Consider the following 21,651-nt stretch of genomic DNA (forward strand, 5'->3'; position numbering starts at 1 on the left):
CTATATAGTAGACCTGTCTGCTAGAAAATTCAGCAGGCCAGCAACCATACTACAAATAACCCTAATAACGTTCAGGCATATAGGGCATTTTGTCACCTGCACACAATCAACCCTCATGTACTTAGTGATGTTTACAAACACATGCATCATTAATTGCAGGTTAAGTTGTAAAGTTTTATTAGCTGTGTCTGGCTATGACAAACACGCATTGATTAAAATCATTATTAAACCAGTTCAAGCCCCAGTTAGGTCTCTATTTTAGGTAGATATGCTATTAGATTTCATTATTGTGTTGTTTATTAAAAATGCCAATATTCATCCCTGCCTGCCTTTGCGGTAATATTTGAAATAGAAGCCAAAAAAGGTTTGCTTTGTGAATATTTCTATTTAACACTTAATACATAATTTATCCATATCGATATTGAATGATGCAATTCAATCAGAATGGATGTTTGGAGTAATAAATACCAAAGATTCAGAATTAGCCATAATGATCATAGTAAATATACCTCTCCATATATGAAAAATCCATGGTGCTATAAAGGGAATTAATACCCTGCAATGAAGGGGCCTTTTTTAATAAAATGCAGAAACCAAAAATTAGTTACAACTTACTATTTCTATATGAATAAAAAAGTTGAAGTTTTACTTTTCGTATTTACAGTACACTTTGTAGTGCTCCTATTTCATATATGTAACATAATTAAAACACCATTAATATGCACCTACATTGTGGATAGTACACAGTGGTGTTTCTTAGCAACTTGTTATCCAACATTAGTTTAGCAATCTGTATTTTTGGCAAACTGAGTGTATTATAGGAGAGGTTCTGGCCAATGAACTTAGCTCATAAACCAAAAGTCTTTTTATCAGGAATGATGTAAGCATGTGTTATATAATGAGCAGTTTCTCTAATCATATCATGTTACATTCCCACAGGCTAGGGAGGATGTTATCCATATGCTAAAGACAGAGAAAACAAAACCTGAAGTTTTGGAAGCTCATTATGGGTTTTCAGCTCCAGAGGATGTGCTCCGAGTCCTGCACAGAGATGCTGTCCTTGCTAAAGATAAATCCATAGGAGAAGATGTCTATGAGAAACCAATGGCAGAGGTAATTTGTCTAACAATTTGCTTTAAAGATGGAAAATATGATTTTATTCAGCCTTTAGCCTTTTCAAATATGAAAATCCACCTTGCAGCAAAATAAGTAATAACAATACAGGAACTATTTCCTAAATGTTTGAAACCTGGCGTTTCACAGCTAAGAGGCCTTACCATATTGTGCCTTTAGGGCAATAAACCATTTAAACATTAAAACACAGGTTTACACTAGTTAATATACCATTAAGAAGAGGGTACTGTTTTTTATAACTAATCAGACAAAATGCTGTATTGATTTATAAGGAAAATTGCATTGACTAAATACCATACCTGTAGAAAAATATTTGTGTTTTCACATATGAATCAAATAGATTTAATAAAAATGTATTTTTACATATAGCTATTATTTTGTTTGCAATTTCATTTTGCCTTGAAATAATATTGAAATTTCCCTGTTAGTAGTATATATAGTAGTATATAGATCTACATAGAAGTTTCAATATCTGTAATACAGGTGCACAAACTGTCCTCCAGAATGCTGGGGACCCGTGGTTTTCGGAAAAGGGGTCCTTTCGTAATTTGGATCTTCATATCTTAAGTCTATTAAAAATTATTTAAGCATTAAATAAACCCAATAGGATTGTTTTGCTTCAAATAAGGATTATTTAACTATTTATTTATTTATCTTAGTTGGGTTCAAGTACAGGGTACTGTTTGTTTATTACAGAGAAAAATAATTTTAAATTATTTGAATTTTTCTTTATTAAAGTGGAGTCTATGAACAAGTTTAAGTGCAGTCTTAGATAAGTTTTAAGGTTATTTGAAGCTATCCAGTACCTCCATATTAATAATGTTTAGGAGCTCTGTATTCTTTCAATGATTATATCAAGTATTTACAAGAACAAGTAATACGAGAGCAAGGGCAGACATTTGGCTAAAGTTGTTTAGTTTTTTTTTTCCTTTATTCAGTTGGACCGACTTGAAGAAAAACAAAAAGAAACCTACCGGCGAATGTTAGAGCAGCTCCTCTTGGCAGAGAAGTGCCATCGCCGCACAGTATATGAACTGGAGAACGAGAAACGCAAGCACGTGGATTACATGAACAAAAGTGACGACTTTACAAATCTTCTGGAGCAGGAGCGTGAAAGGTGAGGGTTTGAGCCAATCATAGCTCTATAGCCGGCAGTGATAATCAGCAAACTTACATATCAATTAAATCAAGTCACAAAGCAATTTCCAGGTTGTTAATTCATGCAAAGCTTCCCTCTAGCTTTGATATTGCTGCTTAAATTAACTGGCTAGGCGGGTTGTAAACTTAGAAGCAACTTTAATGGGGCTAGTCTTTTTCTTCAGGACCAATATTAGTAGGCATGATATTGTCAGTGTTATTAGGTTGATTTAATATATTTATGAAGAAGATATTTATTTACTTTTCCAACCAAAACATGGATGTTTATCTATTTCAGTCTCTAAATGTTTAAACACTTTTTGCTTGCTAAGAAGATTGATCCAAGTAGTCTTAAAGAGATTTTAAATGCTGCATTTGCATGTATGCTGTATTAGTACAGTGCCAGTGTCTGTGACCTTCCCATCCCTATTTTGTTATGAACCTAGCAATGACCTACAGTTTAATTATCAGACTTGGGAGGAGCAGAATAGACAACCAAATAACTCATATATAATTAGTGACATGCTCAAAATTATTTTTAGGCAAGATTTAACTGATATTAATGTTGAAAGGCTGGAGGAAAAAGTTTACATTGGTGCTTCACCGAATTGGAATCTTTGGGAAGCAGCATGCTCTCACTTCACAATTACAGTTTTTTTATGTGTTGGATCCTGGAACTGGAGACATGTTGGAACTGGACACATAGCTGAAGCCAAGTATTCTAGATATCAGGGATGTCTAAACAGCAGCTCTGAATCTGTTCTAGAATTACAGCTCCATGATCCCGTAATAGTCTTCAGCTGTTGGGGGATACTTTGAATTTAATTTAAACCACAGCTGGAGTGATCCAGGATGGATATCCATGTTATATATATATATACATGTATGTGTTGTGAGACCCAAAAATAGGATATTGTGCAAAGTGACCCTTTCTCACCCATAAACAAGTCGTAATAGATGATAAGAAGGATACTTTTCATCCACTCCTTTTTGTTGCATACTGCATAATGTTGCCCCTACTGATTTTTTAAGAGATATTATACCACATGGTCATTATTTTAGCATAACACTAAGGGGCAGATTTATCAGTGGTCAAGTTTGTTTGTGCTAAAAAAAAACTGTATTTATGGTTAAAAACTCAAATGTCTGGTATAAAATTTGCTGTCTGAAAGCTTGCGAGTTTCTATAGAAGTCAATGGGAGCTGTCCTAGGCAAAGTCAAACCATATTTTCAATTTAAGATATTAGAGTTTCCAATCTTTTTTCGAGTGTATAAACTTGAAAATTCTAGGTATTTGAATTTTTTATTTGAAAGAGTTTTCCTTATTAATAAATAAGCAAGCATTTGATAAGTGTGTTTAGAAAAACAAACTCGAATTTACAAACACAAAAATTGATAAATAAGCCCATAACAATCAGTGTGAAGAATAAAAGTGGCTGTACACATTCAGATTTTAGTCTTCCTCGACAAATGTTTGGATATCGATTTTACGTTTAAATTGAACAATCTAAAACTAACAGATGAAAATTGTAGGATAAAGGGTGTTCTGCACATGAAATAGTTGACAGGCACCAATTGTCCAAAAATTTCTAATCTGTCTGATGGTCTAGATGACCATTCGTCATGGTATGAAAATTATTGGGAAGATAATTTGGAGCCCACACACAGTACGGAAATCATGCCAAAAGTAGTTTTGTATGATTATATCAGTGCGTATTTAGACAGCTTAACAAATTGTCAAAGCAAGATATAAAGTTGACAACACCTGCCCATGTAGCTACATATCAGTGGGTGGACCCATTTGTGACTTTTGGCCTTGCTGGTTGGGAGCTATGTTATTTATGTTTTAAATACAATCGATTGCAGCGTCAGACCAGAACACTATCCTTTTTCCACAGCTCCTCACTAATTCTGTCCCAAGGCTCAGGCAAGTGATTTTAATGCCGTGATTGATGTTATTTAGAAATATTTTTTTAGAATTCTATTGACCAGCTACATATGGAGTAGATTTATTAAGGATCAAAGTGGGGAAAAAAAGAAAAAAAATGTTAAATTCCAAAGTGTAACTATTGTTACATAGATTTAGGAAATTAGCCCTATAGGCTAAGAATAAACAGCATTGACTTAAAGGAGAATGCAAGTCAAAATTTAAAACGCATACTGCCCAATAGTCCTCCTATTGTTTAGTAAAAACGCCACACTTTTGGCTCACCTAATCAAATATTTACTCAGTCACACTTACTTCAAATTTTCTAGAACAGGCAGCCATCTCTAAAAAGGTATTCTCCCTTCCTTTCCCTCCTTGCTTCATACTGCACATGTGTTTCATTCCCTCCCCCCCTCCCCTCTGGCAGATCCACTTCTGATTGGCTGGTGCACATGTGTAGCTCAGAACAGGAGACAGGATCAAGTTACACACATGCTCAGAGAATAGGAAGGCTGCCGCTGGCACCTACAGGAAGGGAAGAGATATTTCAGTGATGTCACTGTAGTCTTCACACTGCTGTAGGCTGCCAGCACCATATCTCAGAGAAGCAAGCAGGGATCTGGGAATTTAGATATGCAGTAAGTACTTAAAAAGAATGCCTTTGGGGGCGTGGCTTGCCTTGGAGCTGAATGGCAGCGTGACTGCAGAGCTCCGTAAGCAAATAACCGATCCTAAGCGATTTAACACCTAATGAGATGGGGAAACCACAGAGGACAAGACCGGAGAAGGAGAGGATGCCAGGGAAAAAACAACACTTGGCACAAACTGAGCTTACACCAATGTTTTTTAAAAGTAAAACGGACCGATCGACATCCAAGATGGCGCCCGCACTCGAGGAAGGAGAGGAGGACTGCGAATCAAACAGGCAGCCATCAGAGCAGGAAAGTGACTCTGAGGAGGTACCAAACTTACCCGCTTACCTAGCTAACCTTCCCTCTAAAGCAGATATAAAAGAAATGCTACAAGACGTTACAACTACACTTAAAGAGGAAATACTTGATATAAAGAGAGACATGATTTCACTAGCCACACGGGCAGATGACATAGAGCTGAACCAAAGTAAAATATCAGCTAACCAAAAAGCGGTCTATACACATATTAAACAACAAGACAACATTATACTAGAATTACAGAGGCAAATAGAGGACCAGGAGAACCGGAGTAGGAGAAACAATATTAGAGTGCGTGGGGTGCCTGAGTCAATACAAAATGAGGAAATACGGGCTGTTTTATTACAAATATTTAACAGCATCCTCAAAAAAGAACTCACTGCCGAAATAAAAATTGAAAGAGCACATAGAGTGCAAAAACCCAAGGCTGCACCCCTCAATGCTCCACGAGACATCCTCTGCTGCCTCCACAATTTTGCCTTAAAAGAAGAAATTCTTCTAAAAGCAAAAGACATTAGCAACCTTACATTCGAGGAAAGCACTATCAAACTTTTCCAGGACATTTCTAGAACTACACTGACTAAGAGGAAGCTTTTAAAACCACTTACTGACACTCTGCGAGAAAGTAACATCCCCTATAGGTGGGGATATCCCTTTTCACTTACAGCTACCAAAGACGGAACGACAGCTACAATTCGCACGCCAATGGACACGGATTTCTTCCTCAAAAAGCTACATCTTACTGAGATCGAACTCCCAGGCTGGAACCCAGAGCAAGGAAAGATCCCTGACTTATCCTTTGAGCTACAAGGCGACTGGACACAAGCAACTCCGAAACGTACTCCTCACACTCCGAGAACACCAAGGAACAGGACCAGACCTACTCACATTTGAAAGGACGGTAATTAACCAAAGACTATGGTAATAAACAGGTGAACTAGACAAAGCATAAGAAAAAAACAAATCTTGTTCACCTTATACCTAAACCCCTCTACAAAGGGCGTAAAATAGAACATAACACTTGACCTAATTGGTATAATTTGTTCAGTTCTTTTTGTTTTTCCTTTTCTTCTTTAATCTTCTTGCATGCTATTTTATTAATAATAGTTTTGTAATAGACCTACATTTTAATGTCTCACAAGTGAATTCCCAAATATCTCACTACATAAAGGCAAGCACAATGTATATTACACATTGGTGTACCAGGTATAGCGTAAACCAAAGCTAACCCTGATACTGCCCACATCCAAACCTCTCTATAAAAGGATAAAAATGGTAATACCATTTGATGTAAAGATGTACTGTTATTCCTGCCACCAAGTTAACGACAAGATCTAGTTACATTGGTATAACAAGGTGGTCTCTAATCAATACATGTTATAAAGGAAGGCATAAAACATCTTCCAAAAATAGATCACACACAGTAGTGATTAGGTGTTGACCCCCCCCCCCCCCCATCTCCCACACTACGAGATAAAGGGGTTCGGGAATTTGCTCTTATAGTAGAGAGAACATCCCAATAACGCTCCACACCTCCACCCAACCACGTACCCCCACGAAAAGAGTACATAGTACTCTAGCCGCTGCCAAACACCACAAGCTAAGGGGTACTACCCCAATAAGTCTAATGCGGCAATTGGTCTTAAACATGACTGTATATATGTTCACACGAGTTATCGTTTCCCTCCCAGTTAACCTTCCCCTACCCCTACCTACGTACCTCCAAGCTGACAGCAAGTGTATGCATACCGAAGCAATAACAACCCTAGAACTTTATAATGGCAGACACAAACAATAAGGAAGTACTTGAATGTAAAGTGGTGTCCTACAATGTTAATGGTTTAAATGAACCAGTCAAGAGGTCTCAAATATTTAATCAATGTAAAAAAGCCAGATACAATATAGTAATGATACAAGAATCACATTTCAAAGAGAATCATGTTCCTAAACTGACCCTGAATCAATTTCCCCATATATATATGAGTAATAACCCAGAAAAAAAGGCAACAGGGGTTATTACAATGGTCCACAAAGACTTACCCTATAAACATATAGCAACATTAGCAGACAAAGAGGGAAGATTCCTGCTAGTTAAATGTTACATTGGAGAAATGGTATGCACCCTGGCAAATGTATATGTACCCAATAACGGACAAATTACTTACCTGAAACAGTTTATGAAATCCCTAGAAAATTTCAAAGAAGGTCTAATTATCCTAGGGGGGGATTTCAACCTAGTGCTGAACCCACTGACTGATTCCTCCTCGGGTAAAAGTAACATATCATATAAAGGGTTAAAAGAAGTTAAAAAACTGTTTTCTGATATGCGATTAATAGATATATGGAGAACTCAAAACCCCACAGGAAGAGATTTTACACACTTTTCCAAAACACACTCAGTTTATTCAAGAATTGATTACATATTAGCTTCACAACATTGGTTACATTTATTCTCAAATGCTAACATTGGTAATTCTATACTATCAGACCATGCACCTATATCAATAAAGTTTATTATTAACAATACTAGCAAATCCGAGTTCACCTGGAGGATGAACGACTACCTTTTACATAAAGAACAGGTAAAAGAACAGATTAGGACATGCATTAGCCAAACAGTACAAGACAACACGTCCAACACAATCTCTCCATGCACGATTTGGGAAACAGTAAAGTGTGTCCTGCGTGGTCAACTCATAGCGATAGGGAGCAACCTGAAAAAAGAAAAAAACAAGGAAATAAATAGGTTAATAAAAGAAATTTCTATACTAGAACAAATCCATAAAGCAACCCAATCCCAACATAACTTCCTGAAACTCGAGAATAAGAGACTACAACTAAAAGCATTGTTAGACCAAAAGACATACCAAGCATACATGAGAAGCAAGCAAAAGTTCTATGAACTAGGAGATAAATGCAATAAACACTTTGCAAACATACTCAAAAAAATACAGCCCCAAACACATATCACTGCAATCAAAAACGGAAACAACACACTACACCACGACACTAAAGGTATAGCGTTAGCTTTCAAAGACTATTATCAACAATTATACAAAATAAAGGAACAAACCAACACAGCACGCAATAAGGAAAGAATAGATGAGTTCATAAATAGTGCTAAACTTAAACAGCTCGCTATAGAAGATAGCCAGCTAATAGATGCTCCTTTCACCCTTGAAGAAATTGAGAAAAGCATAGATAACCTTCCAGCTGGGAAAAGTCCCGGACCGGACGGCTATACAGCACTATATTATAAATGCTTCAAAAAAGAACTTAGCCCATTACTGTTGAAATACTTCAACTCCATAACACCAGACAATGGATTTCACCCCCAAGCCCAAGAAGCCCACATAACAATTATCCCGAAACCTGGGAAAGACCCCCAGCAATGTGCCAGTTACAGACCCATATCTTTAATAAATATAGATATGAAACTTTATGCTAAAATAATTGGTAATAGAATCAAACAATACCTACCCCTCTTGATACATCCGGACCAATCCGGTTTCGTACCTGGAAGGGAAGGAAGAGACAACACAGCCAAGATAATATCACTGATTCATCACGCCAAAACAAGGCGAATCCCAGCATTAATACTAACAACTGATGCCGAGAAGGCCTTTGATAGGGTCTCGTGGGAATACCTAGAGAGAACTCTAGCAGGCTTCGGACTAGGTCAAATAACTAGAAGTAGGATACTAGCACTATACCAAAATCCATCTGCAAGAATAAGGGTTAACGGAACATTGTCTCCCAAAGTCCAGATCTATAACGGTACTAGACAGGGCTGCCCCCTCTCACTAACCCTCTTTATCCTAGTCATGGAAACTCTTTTAAACCACATAAGAAACAACCAAAATATATCTGGGTTAGCCATTAAAGGGAAAGAATACAAATGTGCAGCATTTGCAGACGATCTGCTCATGTTCATAACAAAGCCTGTTATCTCCTTACCTAATACAGTTGCCTTACTCAAAACGTATGGGGACTTATCCAATTTCAAAGTTAACTACTCAAAATCCGAAATTTTAAATGTTAATATCCAAAGTAAAAATGTTATGGCACTAAAACAAAGCTTCTCATTCCAATGGGCGAGTAGAGGTATTAAATATTTGGGAATTACAATTACCTCAGATTTAAGAAACCTATACCAGGATAACTATATCCCCATGATATCATCAATACAAAACATGTTAAAAAACTGGAACAAAATGCAGCTGTCTTGGTTTGGGAGAGTACAGGCTACTAAGATGATGCTAATACCCAAAGTGTTATATTTACTACAAGTCTTACCAATACACATACCTATGGCTTATTTCTCAAACATAAAATCTATAATTACAAGGTTCATATGGGGGGGTTCCAACCCAAGACTTAAGTACAGTTTACTAACCCTACCAAAAGACAAAGGAGGAATTGCCCTCCCCAATGTATATATGTACTACATCTCCTCACACCTGGTACGAATACTAGACTGGAAAATAAAAAAGGGGAAAAAAGACTGGTGTACGCTAGAACAAGGGTTCGTGCCCATTCCCATAGAAAATCTTTTATGGAAAACAAAAGAAAAACTAATACAAGATATAGATAACCACCCTTTGATTGAGGCTACACTGAAGGTCTGGCACAAAAGTAAAGAAGTCTATAACTTATCAACTTACCCTCATGTACTACAGCCACTGATGTACAACGCAGACTTCAAACCCAGTATGGAACCAGGATCCTTTTCCAGATGGAGCAACTGGGGAGAGAGGATCACTAGAATCAGCGATTTTGTAAAAGAAAATAAGGTAATTTCTCTAGCAGAAATTCAAAAAAGATGGGGCACCCACCCCAGAGATGCCTGGAATTACAATCAGTTACACACATTTATACACACAAAAACAAACATTGGAACAGAGCACTAACTCCCTGGGAAAAAATCCTAGAATCTACTAATTTAAATACCAGAGTAGATAAACCACTATCTAGGGCCTACAAAACTCTAACTGATATCTCAATAACAAACCAACTACCCCACTGCAAAGCGTGAGAAAAAGAATTGAACATAGAAATTTCACCAAACCTATGGGGCAAGATCTTTAAATTAACCTACAAAGCATCAAGAGCCGCCAGAACTAATGAAGCAATTTACAAGCTACTAACTAGATGGCACTACACGCCAGCCAAACTACATAGAATGTATCCCAATAGCTCACCACTCTGTTGGAGATGCAACAAATTAGAGGGTACACACACTCAAATCTGGCTCACGTGCCCAGAACTGAAAAATTTTTGGAAGGAAATACTAGAGGTAATACAAAAAGTCACACAGCATTCCATCACAATAGATAGCGCACCCACAATATTACTATATATCCTACCAGAAAAAAATGACACATTATCAGACCCACTTACCTTACACCTCTTGCAGGCAGCAAAATCGCTGATTCCCCAGAAATGGAAGTCATCCTCCTCCCCAACAATCAAAGAATGGCTAACAAAAATAGAAGAAATCAGGAAAATGGAAGAGTTATCTCTACTAATACACAACAATAGTCATACTTACCGTAGAAATTGGTCACCATGGTTAGAATTTCTGAAAAAAATAGACCAATAAGGTATCAAGGAACTACATACCCCCCCAACAACATGCACTAAGACACCCTTTCTTACTCTAAAAACTTCTATAACTGCTTAACAAGATCACCTCTGTTAATTTATGTGTTAAGAATTTTTATAAGGCTGTATTACAACAACTGACCAGAAGACAACACCATAGAGTAGCAAGAACCTGCTGTCAGTCTAGGATTAATATGATTATGAATGTTAATGTTCAATGCAACCCCCTCCCCTTCCCCCCTCCCTCTTTCTTTCTGTATCCCCTCCTTAAAGTTGAAATGCAAAAATAAAGAATATATAAAAAAAAAGAATGCCTTTAGACTTACTTTTAATTTATATTATCCTTTCTTTGCCCTTAATGATAAACCTGTGCTAAGCGCAAGCAGCTCATGTTTTAATGAGGAAACGAATTGCTAAGTCTTATGCACAAAAATATTTTATTAGCCTTGCCCTATGTTGCCTTTTTCATATTTTTTTACACTGCTACACTATATTATTACTGTCTTGTTAAGGGAGCAGCAATATGCTCATCAAAGCATACTGAAAAAGAATCTGTGATTTCCTTATAAGCTCTGTGATTTCCTTATAAGTCTTGTTGACATACTTAATCCTGCGCTGATATGAATAAGGAACATATTGTCAGATTTAGTTAACTTTGCCAATGATCTGAGCCTCAAATTTTCTCAAAGTTTACAGCAGCCTGTAAAAGTCAACTGATGTCAGTATCTGATGTAGTTTCCTGATAGGGAGCTTTGGGTACCTGTTAGTGCAGATAAGAAGGTGAACTGACAATACAGAAGGTCTTCGCTGAGCCAAATATTGAGAGAGAGAAAACATTATTTCATGGTTTATCATGTAAAAACTAATGTACAAGATTCGGTTTGAGGAGAGAAAACTTTTCCTCTAATTCAGTTCCAGTTTTTCCCATAGGCTTCAACAGAGTTTTCAATGGGCAATATAATATAATATAATATAATATACATGTAAATTATGAGACAAAAAACATACATTTTGCCAACACTGTGTTCTTTATAGAGTTATCCTTGATAGATGTTCTTGTTGCAATGTACTCTGCCTCTGGGTTGTGATAGCTTGTAATCCATGTGCTGCAACTTTGGAGATAGAGGAGAAAGCAAAAAACAAGAATAAACAAGGAATTGTAAAAATGTATTGTATAAGTCATACACCATACAATATCCAATTTTTGTTGTTGTACAGAGTGGCATAATTATGGGAGGCATGACAGGGACCATTTGTTTTCAATAGAAATCAATAAACAGAAATACAGCATATAGGTTTTTTTTTAATGTGGGCACTTATCAACAAAGACAAAGTAAAGCAAGCCTATCATTTAAAACAATATTGCACAACCTAAAGACATATAGAATTTCAGATAATTTAGACAAAGGCAGCTTATTTATTGGCTTAAAGGTCTGAGTTATAGAGAAAGGGGTGATAAATGACCAAGGGTTTGTTTTCATTGGAAATGAAGCATTTTGGAATGGATATGATTTATCTGTTTAATACAGCCAAGGTTAATGTTTGGAAATCAGAAGGGAACTCTTTATTATCAGGACTATGCTAATGACATGAACCTATTGCTTTTAGTTTAAGAAAAGAGGTTAATTCCTTTCCCACAGATGTTCCAATGTCTTTTACTACAGAATATAACAGTTCTTATTGTACTGCTGAAGGCTATTAGACTGCCAGAATTAAATATGGACTGATGCAAGGAGAAATTCCCAAGCTTATTTTTAAAAGGCATTTGTGATTGTAGCAAATTACTATATGTAAATTATCCCAAATAACTTGCTTCCACTTATAACAGTGTCAAGCTCTACTAGTCCCTTCAGTTTCCAATTACACATAAAGACTGAATAGTGCTGGTTTAGGGAGGTTGTTGGCTGTACTGGAGGAGAGCATGTACAGTTATCATATTACAGGACACATCATGTGTGGTTGTCATCATAGGACAAACCATTCGCACATCTAGGGTACATTTATCAAAGGTCACAGTGTTTTTCCTGGTAACATTTTGTGTTTTTTCCAAAGGTCTAATGCTTTCACATTTATGAAGCTTTCCCCGACTAAAAACATTTCTCAACATTATAAAAACGGCTATTGACTTGAGACTTGAAAAAAGAAATAATGATCATTTATCAAGTCATTTCACCACTTCCCCAATTAGTATAACAGTTTTTTCTTTTGAGCCAAAAATCTTACCAATTCTTCCAATTCTGTCAGTTGTGGTTTTTCCTCTGTATGGAAATTACAAAACAAGCCTAAAGGACTAAAATAACCAAAAGCCTTTTGGTAAAAGTTTTTTACATTCAAGAAAACTGCTAGCAAAGTAAAAAAAAAAATGTTTTCAACTCTTCCTGAATCTGCACCTACAGGTAGCATCCTAAGACAGCATCATGATAAAGGTTACATAGCTGTGTGCATAAAGTATACAAGCTTTATCAGCAATGGCAGGATGTAATAATTAGAATATCAGTAACTTACTGATTAGTGAAATTCAATAAGAGATATCACAAAGCCCAACAATGTCACCATTTACAGAGTAATTACATTACATTACAGAGTAAATCAGTAGTTGGTTATTTCACTATTGTAAATGGTGAAATTTTAGCCCTTTGTTGTACAACCCTCTTTAGGGCTCTGGCACACGGGGAGATTAGTCGCCCGCGACAAAACTCCCTGTTCGCGGGCGACTAATCTCCCCGAGTTGCCTTCCCCTGCCATCCCACCGGCGAGAATGTAAGTCGCCGGTGGGATGGCACACGCGGCAGCGCGATTTCTGGAAATCGAGCCGCCGCGTGTGCCATCCCGCCGGCGACTTACATGTTCGCCGGTGGGATGGCGGGTCATGATAACTCGGGGAGATTAGTCGCCCGTGAACAGGGAGTTTTGTCGTGGGCGACTTAGTGGCTCTGGAACAGTCAGTTGTATAATTATTAAGCCCCAGCTACAGCAAATTCATTATCACTTACTGACAGGTTGCTGACAGACGCTGCATGATTTTACAGTCTGTCAGTGTGTGGAAGTGAGGAGACATGTCTAAAGATGTGACTGTGACGCTAATTATGTGACACCTTAATTATTTCACTGGATAGAGGTCTTTTAAAAGATTTGTGGCTATCACAGTTCCAAACTAACTTCATATAAAAGGAGATTTTGTATAAAGTCATCCATACCAATAGATACTAATGAGCAAACCTATTTCATGGCTGATCTAATAATGTTAAATAATGCTGAAAACTGTCAGCTACAGTCCTGCATAACCCTAATGAATATAGTTTCTCAGCCATATTTATATTGGGATGACGTAATCATGCATTCCATAGGAATGAGTGCAAATTATTTTGTCCATTTTAGAGCAATCACCTAATTACAGAAAATTTCAGCTAGGGCATGTTAGTAAATGATTTCTCCCTGCAAAAGTCACACTATGTGACTTTTGGATCTATAGGGGAAAATATAATAAAAGTCGGAAATGGAAAACTTTTTCACAATGCAAAAATGTATGCTTCTGTGCAAACAAATTTGCTTTTGTGCAAATTTTATATGGGCTTTGTGAACATGGAACTGTTTAGCGACCACTTCCGACAGTGGAAGAAAATTTGCGAATGTTATTGTTTGCAACCGTGTATGTAATATAGCTTCTTAATAGAGAAGTTGTTAAGTTTGCTCCTAAAGATTACTCCACCTTCAAGCATGCCCTAAAAAGTTTGCAATATGCAATTAAAATTCACAATGCAATAACAGTCTAATGAACAATATTATATTGCAAATTGCAAATTCTTATATGTGCGTATTTATATCCATTTAAGCCTTTTAGTACCTTCCCCCAATAATGTTTACTTATAGAACAAGCTTCTTTATCTGTGCTACACTCTCCATCGCCCACAAGTAGTAAGTCCTGGGGTGCAGGAAAATTTGATGCTAGCCAGTCAAAATGTTACAGGGTAACACTTCTGAAATAAAAAATAACAAAAGTGGTATAGAGATGATACCTTTATTAGCTAACTGAGATAACCATAGCATGCTTTCAAAACATTTTAGTTCCCTTTTCAAGCTGATTACCTAAGTCCTGGAGTAAATGCTATTTGGAACTTATTTGCACACCTATTGCAGAATTTGGTATGAATATAACAGGCAGCAGTTAAATGACCTTGTATTCTTCATCCATCATGTTACCTTAGATGCTGGTTGCAAACCCAATTTTTTTCTCCGTCTCCTCCTTAAATTTCTCTTAGCAAAGTGCATATTGGCTATGATGTGATAAAGCATTCCTCTCTCTTTAGTCATCCTGGCATCCAAATACATCTGGCTGCTCTTCCAGTGATGTCATGCTGAAACCACATCACCTGCAAGGGAAACTGATCTGCCAGTAATAAAGAACACAGTTTCTTAAAAGCAACAAAATCATGTAATGGATATAAGCAGGCCTAAGGCTTGTTTCATGCTTGTTATTGAAGACTCCTTCTTTAAAGGAAGAAGAACTAATAAAAATGGGGAACCTGCCACTGGGGGCCAATCATTTACTTTCCTACATGCTCATACTGCACCACACATCCCCAAAATGGGCAATTTCAGTAGTAAAATGCTGGGCAGCCTAAACTCCTAGCTTACTTTTATTGGTTAAGCTTATAGACAAATGCTGGTTGTTGCACTCCTCTACATTCTGCTCTATAAAAGCTTGCTATAGGAATAGTAAAATACGTAAAATCAGATTGCCTAATGCCTTGGCTCAAGAAAGGAGTAATCCCACATACCCAAGTACATGTGCAAGTGCAGGTTGTGGAGCAACATAGCCAAAGCTGACATCAGTTAAACTTAACTAACCCAGACTTAATAAGTAAAATAAGCATTTAAGGGGGATTCTGTTTTTATTATTATTATTCCCTGTTATTTATATAGGACTGCCATATTCTACAGTGCTTTATAAAGAATATACATCATTTACATCAGTCCCATGCATAGATGTAAACTTCCTCAGAGGGATCCTAAGAGCACTTACGCAAATAACAAATTCTCTATTTTTAGTATTTTCTGAGATCTTAGCAGTTTTTTGGTTTAAAGGACGAGTCAACCCAATATATAATTTTTGCCTAACAAAAAGAAAACCAACATTTTAAGCACATTTGCAATGTACATTCATTACAAATTGGTATTGGTTTTTGAGTTATTTGTATATATAATTGCTATTAAAAGCAGTGTCTGCCTGTCCTTTCTATACCCTGCCCTGGGGGCTCTGGCATTTAAAACAGTGTAACACAAGGCAGCAGACTGACAGACCTGACTTGCTGGAGGAGCCTGGCACTTGCAACATTGTTTAAAAAGTAACAACCAGGAGTTCAGCAATGCTGCTTTCAATAGTAATTACATTTACAAATATTTTTTAAAGCTCTAGCATTTTTTAACAAATTCATATTGGATAGTTACATAGTATTATGTTTTCTTTTATTAGGCAAAAAAATATTTTTGGGGTTTACATGTCCTTTAAGAGCTCTTTCTAAAAGTCAGCAATTGTAGGTTTAATTGAAAATGATACTGTCAGAATTAATACTTAACCAACAGATCATTTATATCATAAGTGGCCTTTTAAAGAATCTTACCAGATACACATATCTGTAAACATTGTGCTTTTATGTTTTATATTGAGCCACATATTGTGATATTCTGTTAGCTCCCGCAGAGATCACCTGACAGGAAATAATGCAGGTAATAATGTGTGCTCTTGGTTTGTGAGTAAACATAGTGTCTCATATGAGTAAGAAGGCAGATTTAAGAGCTTAAGTGCTTATCCAGTGGCACATTCTACTAAAAAAGTAAATTTTTCATGGAAAAGGGTTATCTATATAAAACCGTGTTGTCCATATGTTTTATGGGTTATTATTATTATGTGCATGGGTATAGTTTCCTTTTAACTTACCATACAGAAAGTACATAGATAGTCAGGGTCACTGACTGACACACAACCTTCAAAGAGAGCTATTGAGTCAAAAGCCTGGTACTGGCAATATAAAAATGCTGATATATCAGAAACCACTAATAATATAAAATATGGCTATCGGTAACTTTTGAAATGAACAGTTCTAGTACACATATTTTATGTTGTTTAAAAAGCCACATGCTGTACCATATGTTTCCAAATTCCTGATTGGTGGTATGCAGAAGATTAATACTACAGCATGTTTTCATTGAATATGACTGTTGGCCTGAATTTCATGTGGACTAGTTTTGCAGCTGTTTGAACTCCAATTTACTATAAACATATCTTTTGATATGGTGCAGAGAGCTACCCTTACTCTCGGAAACCTCAAGGGATGTGTACCTTTGAGAAGTACTTTGCACTTGATGTACATTAAACCCTTGTTATCGTATGTCGTAATAGTATAAGCAGTCACATATATTTACAATCAAAAGCTATTTTTAAAGCAATTTCCAAAAGGAACATTCTCTTCTGTAAAATGAATTTGTTCCTTGTAGAGCTCTCATACAAAAGCACCAAAGTAAAGTGAAAGTGGAACACAATGTGTAACCAAGACGTAAACCCATAACAAACAATTAGATCTTTGCTTTCCTAAATTGTAATACACCTTCTCATAATTCTGATCTTTCTGGATAACGAGTTTCCAAATAACCTATACCTGTACACTGCTCATACATCGTAATATTTTTGCTATTTGTAACTGCACATAAGCATTTAGGAGCTTTTGCTAGTAAATTAGGGCCTGGCCTAAATGGCAATTCATATGTACAAGGTGACTGAGTTCTTTTAGAGATATTGCATACTTTCTCATTTTTATGGTGTTATTTTATGTGTATAATGGAATTATCAAGTTCAGATTTGTAATCTTGGCAATGGCAGAATTGAGACTGTGTAAAGGGATAGTAATGGATATTCTTCTGGAGTGCGTTTTAGAAAAGAAACATTACTAAGAGTTGGCATGGCTTTATGGACAGTTGTCCTTGCCATCCTAATCTGATTAGGTTCTATAAGTACTCATGTATCTAACAGCATCGCGGTCATGCACTCAATGTCATATATTTAGTTCTGGTAAAGCTTTTGAAGTGGTTCTTAGTACCATTTAAGTATATAAAATGTCTGATTGGGTTAGACTTGTAAATTAAGTATCAGATCTGAGTCTTTCTTGGGGTTACCCTCTGCAAAGTCATCAAAAGCAAGTTTCTCACTAAAACTTAAGGCTAATGTCCCTAGGCTGGAACAAGCAATCTTTTGTGTCTGCACCAGGAGACCCCTGTGCCAGCCTGGGTGCAGGCACATAAAGTAGATTTCAGCACCAATCAGCAGTTAGCATTTACTATTTGAAATGCCGTCGGCCTGTATACATCATTTCTGGGGGAAATTACCTATGGTAGGCAGGTAAGCAGAGGATCAGGAGCATAGAGACAGGGACACCACTTCTGGCAAAATCACAGGTTTATTTGGGCAAACTCTTCCCAACATAAAGATTACAGGAACACAGTTCGTCAACATTTTCAACAAAATGTATTCAAGATTAGTCCCCTCTCTGGGTTCTCAACTTCTAGGGTAACTTTCACACTCTGGAACCTTTTCAGGGTTTCTCACCATTCCCAGTGACGTTCACACATCCATGGTGACACTCACACTCTTGAAGACTCAGGCTTCTCACTCAGCTCCCACCAGCTCACCAGCCTCTGGAACAATCTAGATTTTCCCAACTCTCATACACGTGGGCACAACTCTTTCTGCTCCTTGCAGTGGCATGCAGCACCCCCAGCCCCTCTGGGAGTTCCTAACACAGACAGGCAGCCATTCTGCCCTGTGCCCTGCTCTGAATGGCCCTTCACACTGAGTGGCCCTTCACACTGAGTGACCCTTCACACTGAGTGACCCCCAGGTGTGGGAGCACACCACTGTTTACCTCTCCAGGCAGCTCCTGTATACAGAGAAACTTGTATTACACCAAGATACTTGCAATAATTAGACCCCCCCCCCTTCTTCCCCAAACAAATGTTTTAAAGGTTAGCACTGAAGTACTTTACAAATACATCATCCTACCTCCTAAACATTATGGTGACCAACTGCCTAGGTGACTCTATAAAGCTTTCATGGACTGAGACTTTTTTTGTTCTTCATTAAAAAAACAATATTAAGTTGGGTGTGATCCAAGCTTTTCTGAGGAGAACTGGATGCATTTCAAAACTGTCAGCTCTTGTTCTCTTAGGTGGGATTAGCTATAAATAATGTCATGCACTATTTCGTGTAAGTCTTCCAGGACAACACATTGCCATAAAGCAAATTAGATGTGCAGTGTTTCAAGAAACATGATCTTCATCAAAATACTAAGCTTTTTATAATAAAAATAACATACTGACTGGAGAAAAAAATTGTAATGGCAAGGCTCCAGGCATTTTAGCTCAATGAATCTTTAGTGAATTACTGTCCGATACATATATGGCACTGTCAAAGTAGTATACCTGCTCATTTGTTAAACAGCAGTGTGCACTATTAGTTGCATATTTACTGTAAAGGTATTTATGGTCTACCTAACTTGATTCAAAGGGTGTAAAGCAGATTTATAAAAATGGTCATATAATAAAAATGTCAGCAAGACTGTAACATTTATTCCCAGATTGATTGAAAGCTTTGCCAATTTTGACTATACTTCCAAACTATCTGAGCATATATGTCACTTTGGTGGGGACATTTTCTATAGCAGTATAGTCGTAATTGGTCAAGCTTTCAACCAATCTGGGAATAAATGTTAAAGTCTTTATAAGGTACAGTCTTGCTGACATTTTTATTATATGACCATTTTTATAAATCTGCTCTACACCCTTTGAATTAATTTAGGTAGATATGTCACTCACGCGCTGAACACTGGAAATTATGTCAAGTGAACTTTCGGATTTGTCATTTGTGGTAGGCGCAGAACAATTGTGTCAAGTGTTTGGCCCCCTTGCAACCGCAATCATGTTGAATTTCTGGGAAAAAACACTGCATTGTGGGAGAAAACCATGTTGATTTTTCTCGGACTTGAACATTGCTTACTGCATTTGTGGAAATACAGTGTGCTACAATTATAAGTACAAAATACTCATATATAAAAAGCAGATAAAAAGGCGAGTTTATGTAAAAATCAATGTGAGTTGCAATATTATAATTCAAGCTAATTTTGCAATTTTTTAAAGTTGAAAATGAAGGATAGAATGTGGTTATGCTGCATTTAATTTTGATCCAGTTTTGATTTTTGTTTTACAAATAAGTACATATTTAAGATTTAATTTTTGAGTTTTCAAAAAACTCAGACCCCTTCCCTTTAATGACTCCTATGTCCCACCCCTTGGAAACTGCTGCTCCACAACTACAACTCCCATAATGCTGCAAGCCCACTCATGTTCTATTTGTCCCGCTGACATTGCACCAGCTTACCCCATGCCGACTCCATTGGGACTCCTTGTTTAATCACATGGAAATTTAAACATGAAAACGTCTGCTATTGTTTCCCATATGTGACCTGCCAGTATAAACCTCAGAAAATGCTGTTTACATGAATTAATATACAATCAGGCTTATTACTTAGTAAAAGACACTGTACAAGAGGCACTTGAATGAAAATTCATGTTAGGACATCCGAATATTGTTATACTCAGTATTTTATCAAACCCCTGAATAGTTAATTACATGGAACTGGCAGAATTCCAGTAACCAAGACAAGGTATTATTTTTTATTTTTTTTAAATGTTACACAATATTTTCAGTATTCCCACTACATCATCTGAATGGAACCTGTGCATGCATTTTGTATTTAACCCATTTTAAAATGAATTAAAAAACAAACCATATTGGACAAAGTAAAAGGGATCAGTCACAGTTTTCAGCCTTCCTTTTCCCCCCATCATGTCACCTTTTGTTAACACGCTATGTGTTTTAATGGCAGAGTGAACAACAGATGAATTGCAGGCTTCTGTTCTTGCCCACATAACACTGTGCATCTAGAGCTCAGCAAAACGTGGAAAGATTACAGGGTTCCAGCATTTAATACTAATAAATGGGAGCAACGTGCTGCTCATTAGCACATCATTAAGTGGAAAGAGACAGTTAAATGAATTTCATTTTTGATTTCTTTTATTCGCCAATCCCCCCTCCCACCCCCTTCCTTTGCAGAGACAGGGAAGCTCCAACAAGGATTTGCATTACAAATACTAATTTTGAACGATTCAGTTTTTTGTGCTCTGATCTGTCACTGTTTATCTGGCACACCAAGCCTTTTCTCAGAACCCCCTGTTTCATTTTATCTTGCCCTTTATTTAACATATAGACAAAAAAGATGTTTTGCATAAAATTAGAAATGATGATTTTCTTTTTTTAATTTTGTCTTTAAAATTAATTTCACTTTACAAAATGTAGTTTATGCCCTTAAAGCAACACATAAAGATTAAAAAAAATTTAAATAAATGTGTGTGGGTGGGGGAGGTGGCCCACAAAGTGTGTTTTGGGAAAGTATGCGTGCACGTTGCTGCTAACATGTGAATCCGGGGAGAGCTCGGCTGCAGAAAAGTTTCTAAGCAGAGCAGCTTTTTTTTTTTTGGTTTGGGGGATTTGCTGCCCCACCCCTCGGACTGAAGTGAATCTGCACAATAATGAAACATGCTAGTGGGGATGACATCATCAGTCAATGGTCCCAGCTCTTGTGCACAACATTCACCTTTTATTGTTCCAATGACATGGTTGGAATGTGATGGCAAATTCCGTAGGGAAAAGGGGCCAGGAAAAGGCCTGCCGAGGTTTCCGTGGAGAGTTGTGATGCCTTGCAAATTATCTGCTGCCTATGGCAAAGGTAAGCAAAAGCTGTTAGAATTACATGCACTCTGCTGCCTGTGACCTTGAGCAAGCCCTTTTGT

At 37.0% G+C, this 21,651-nt stretch overlaps 1 protein-coding gene across 7 annotated transcripts in view; it reads left to right on the forward strand.

Moving 5' to 3' along the window:
* Window positions 1–21,651, forward strand: part of filip1 (filamin A interacting protein 1) — a 95,836-nt gene that overhangs the window by 61,253 nt on the left and 12,932 nt on the right. For 6 of the 7 annotated variants that reach the window (XM_031902131.1, XM_031902128.1, XM_031902129.1 and 3 more), the window contains 2 exons: window positions 940–1,113; window positions 2,073–2,251. In XM_031902131.1, coding sequence (XP_031757991.1) covers window positions 940–1,113; window positions 2,073–2,251 — 353 coding nt within the window. Of the gene's footprint in view, window positions 1–939; window positions 1,114–2,072; window positions 2,252–21,392; window positions 21,588–21,651 lie in introns of those variants that run through there. The other variant, XM_012963502.3, reaches the window with a different exon arrangement.

The sequence above is a fragment of the Xenopus tropicalis genome, chromosome 5, assembly GCF_000004195.4.
Source record: "Xenopus tropicalis strain Nigerian chromosome 5, UCB_Xtro_10.0, whole genome shotgun sequence".
Taxonomy (NCBI): domain Eukaryota; kingdom Metazoa; phylum Chordata; class Amphibia; order Anura; family Pipidae; genus Xenopus; species Xenopus tropicalis.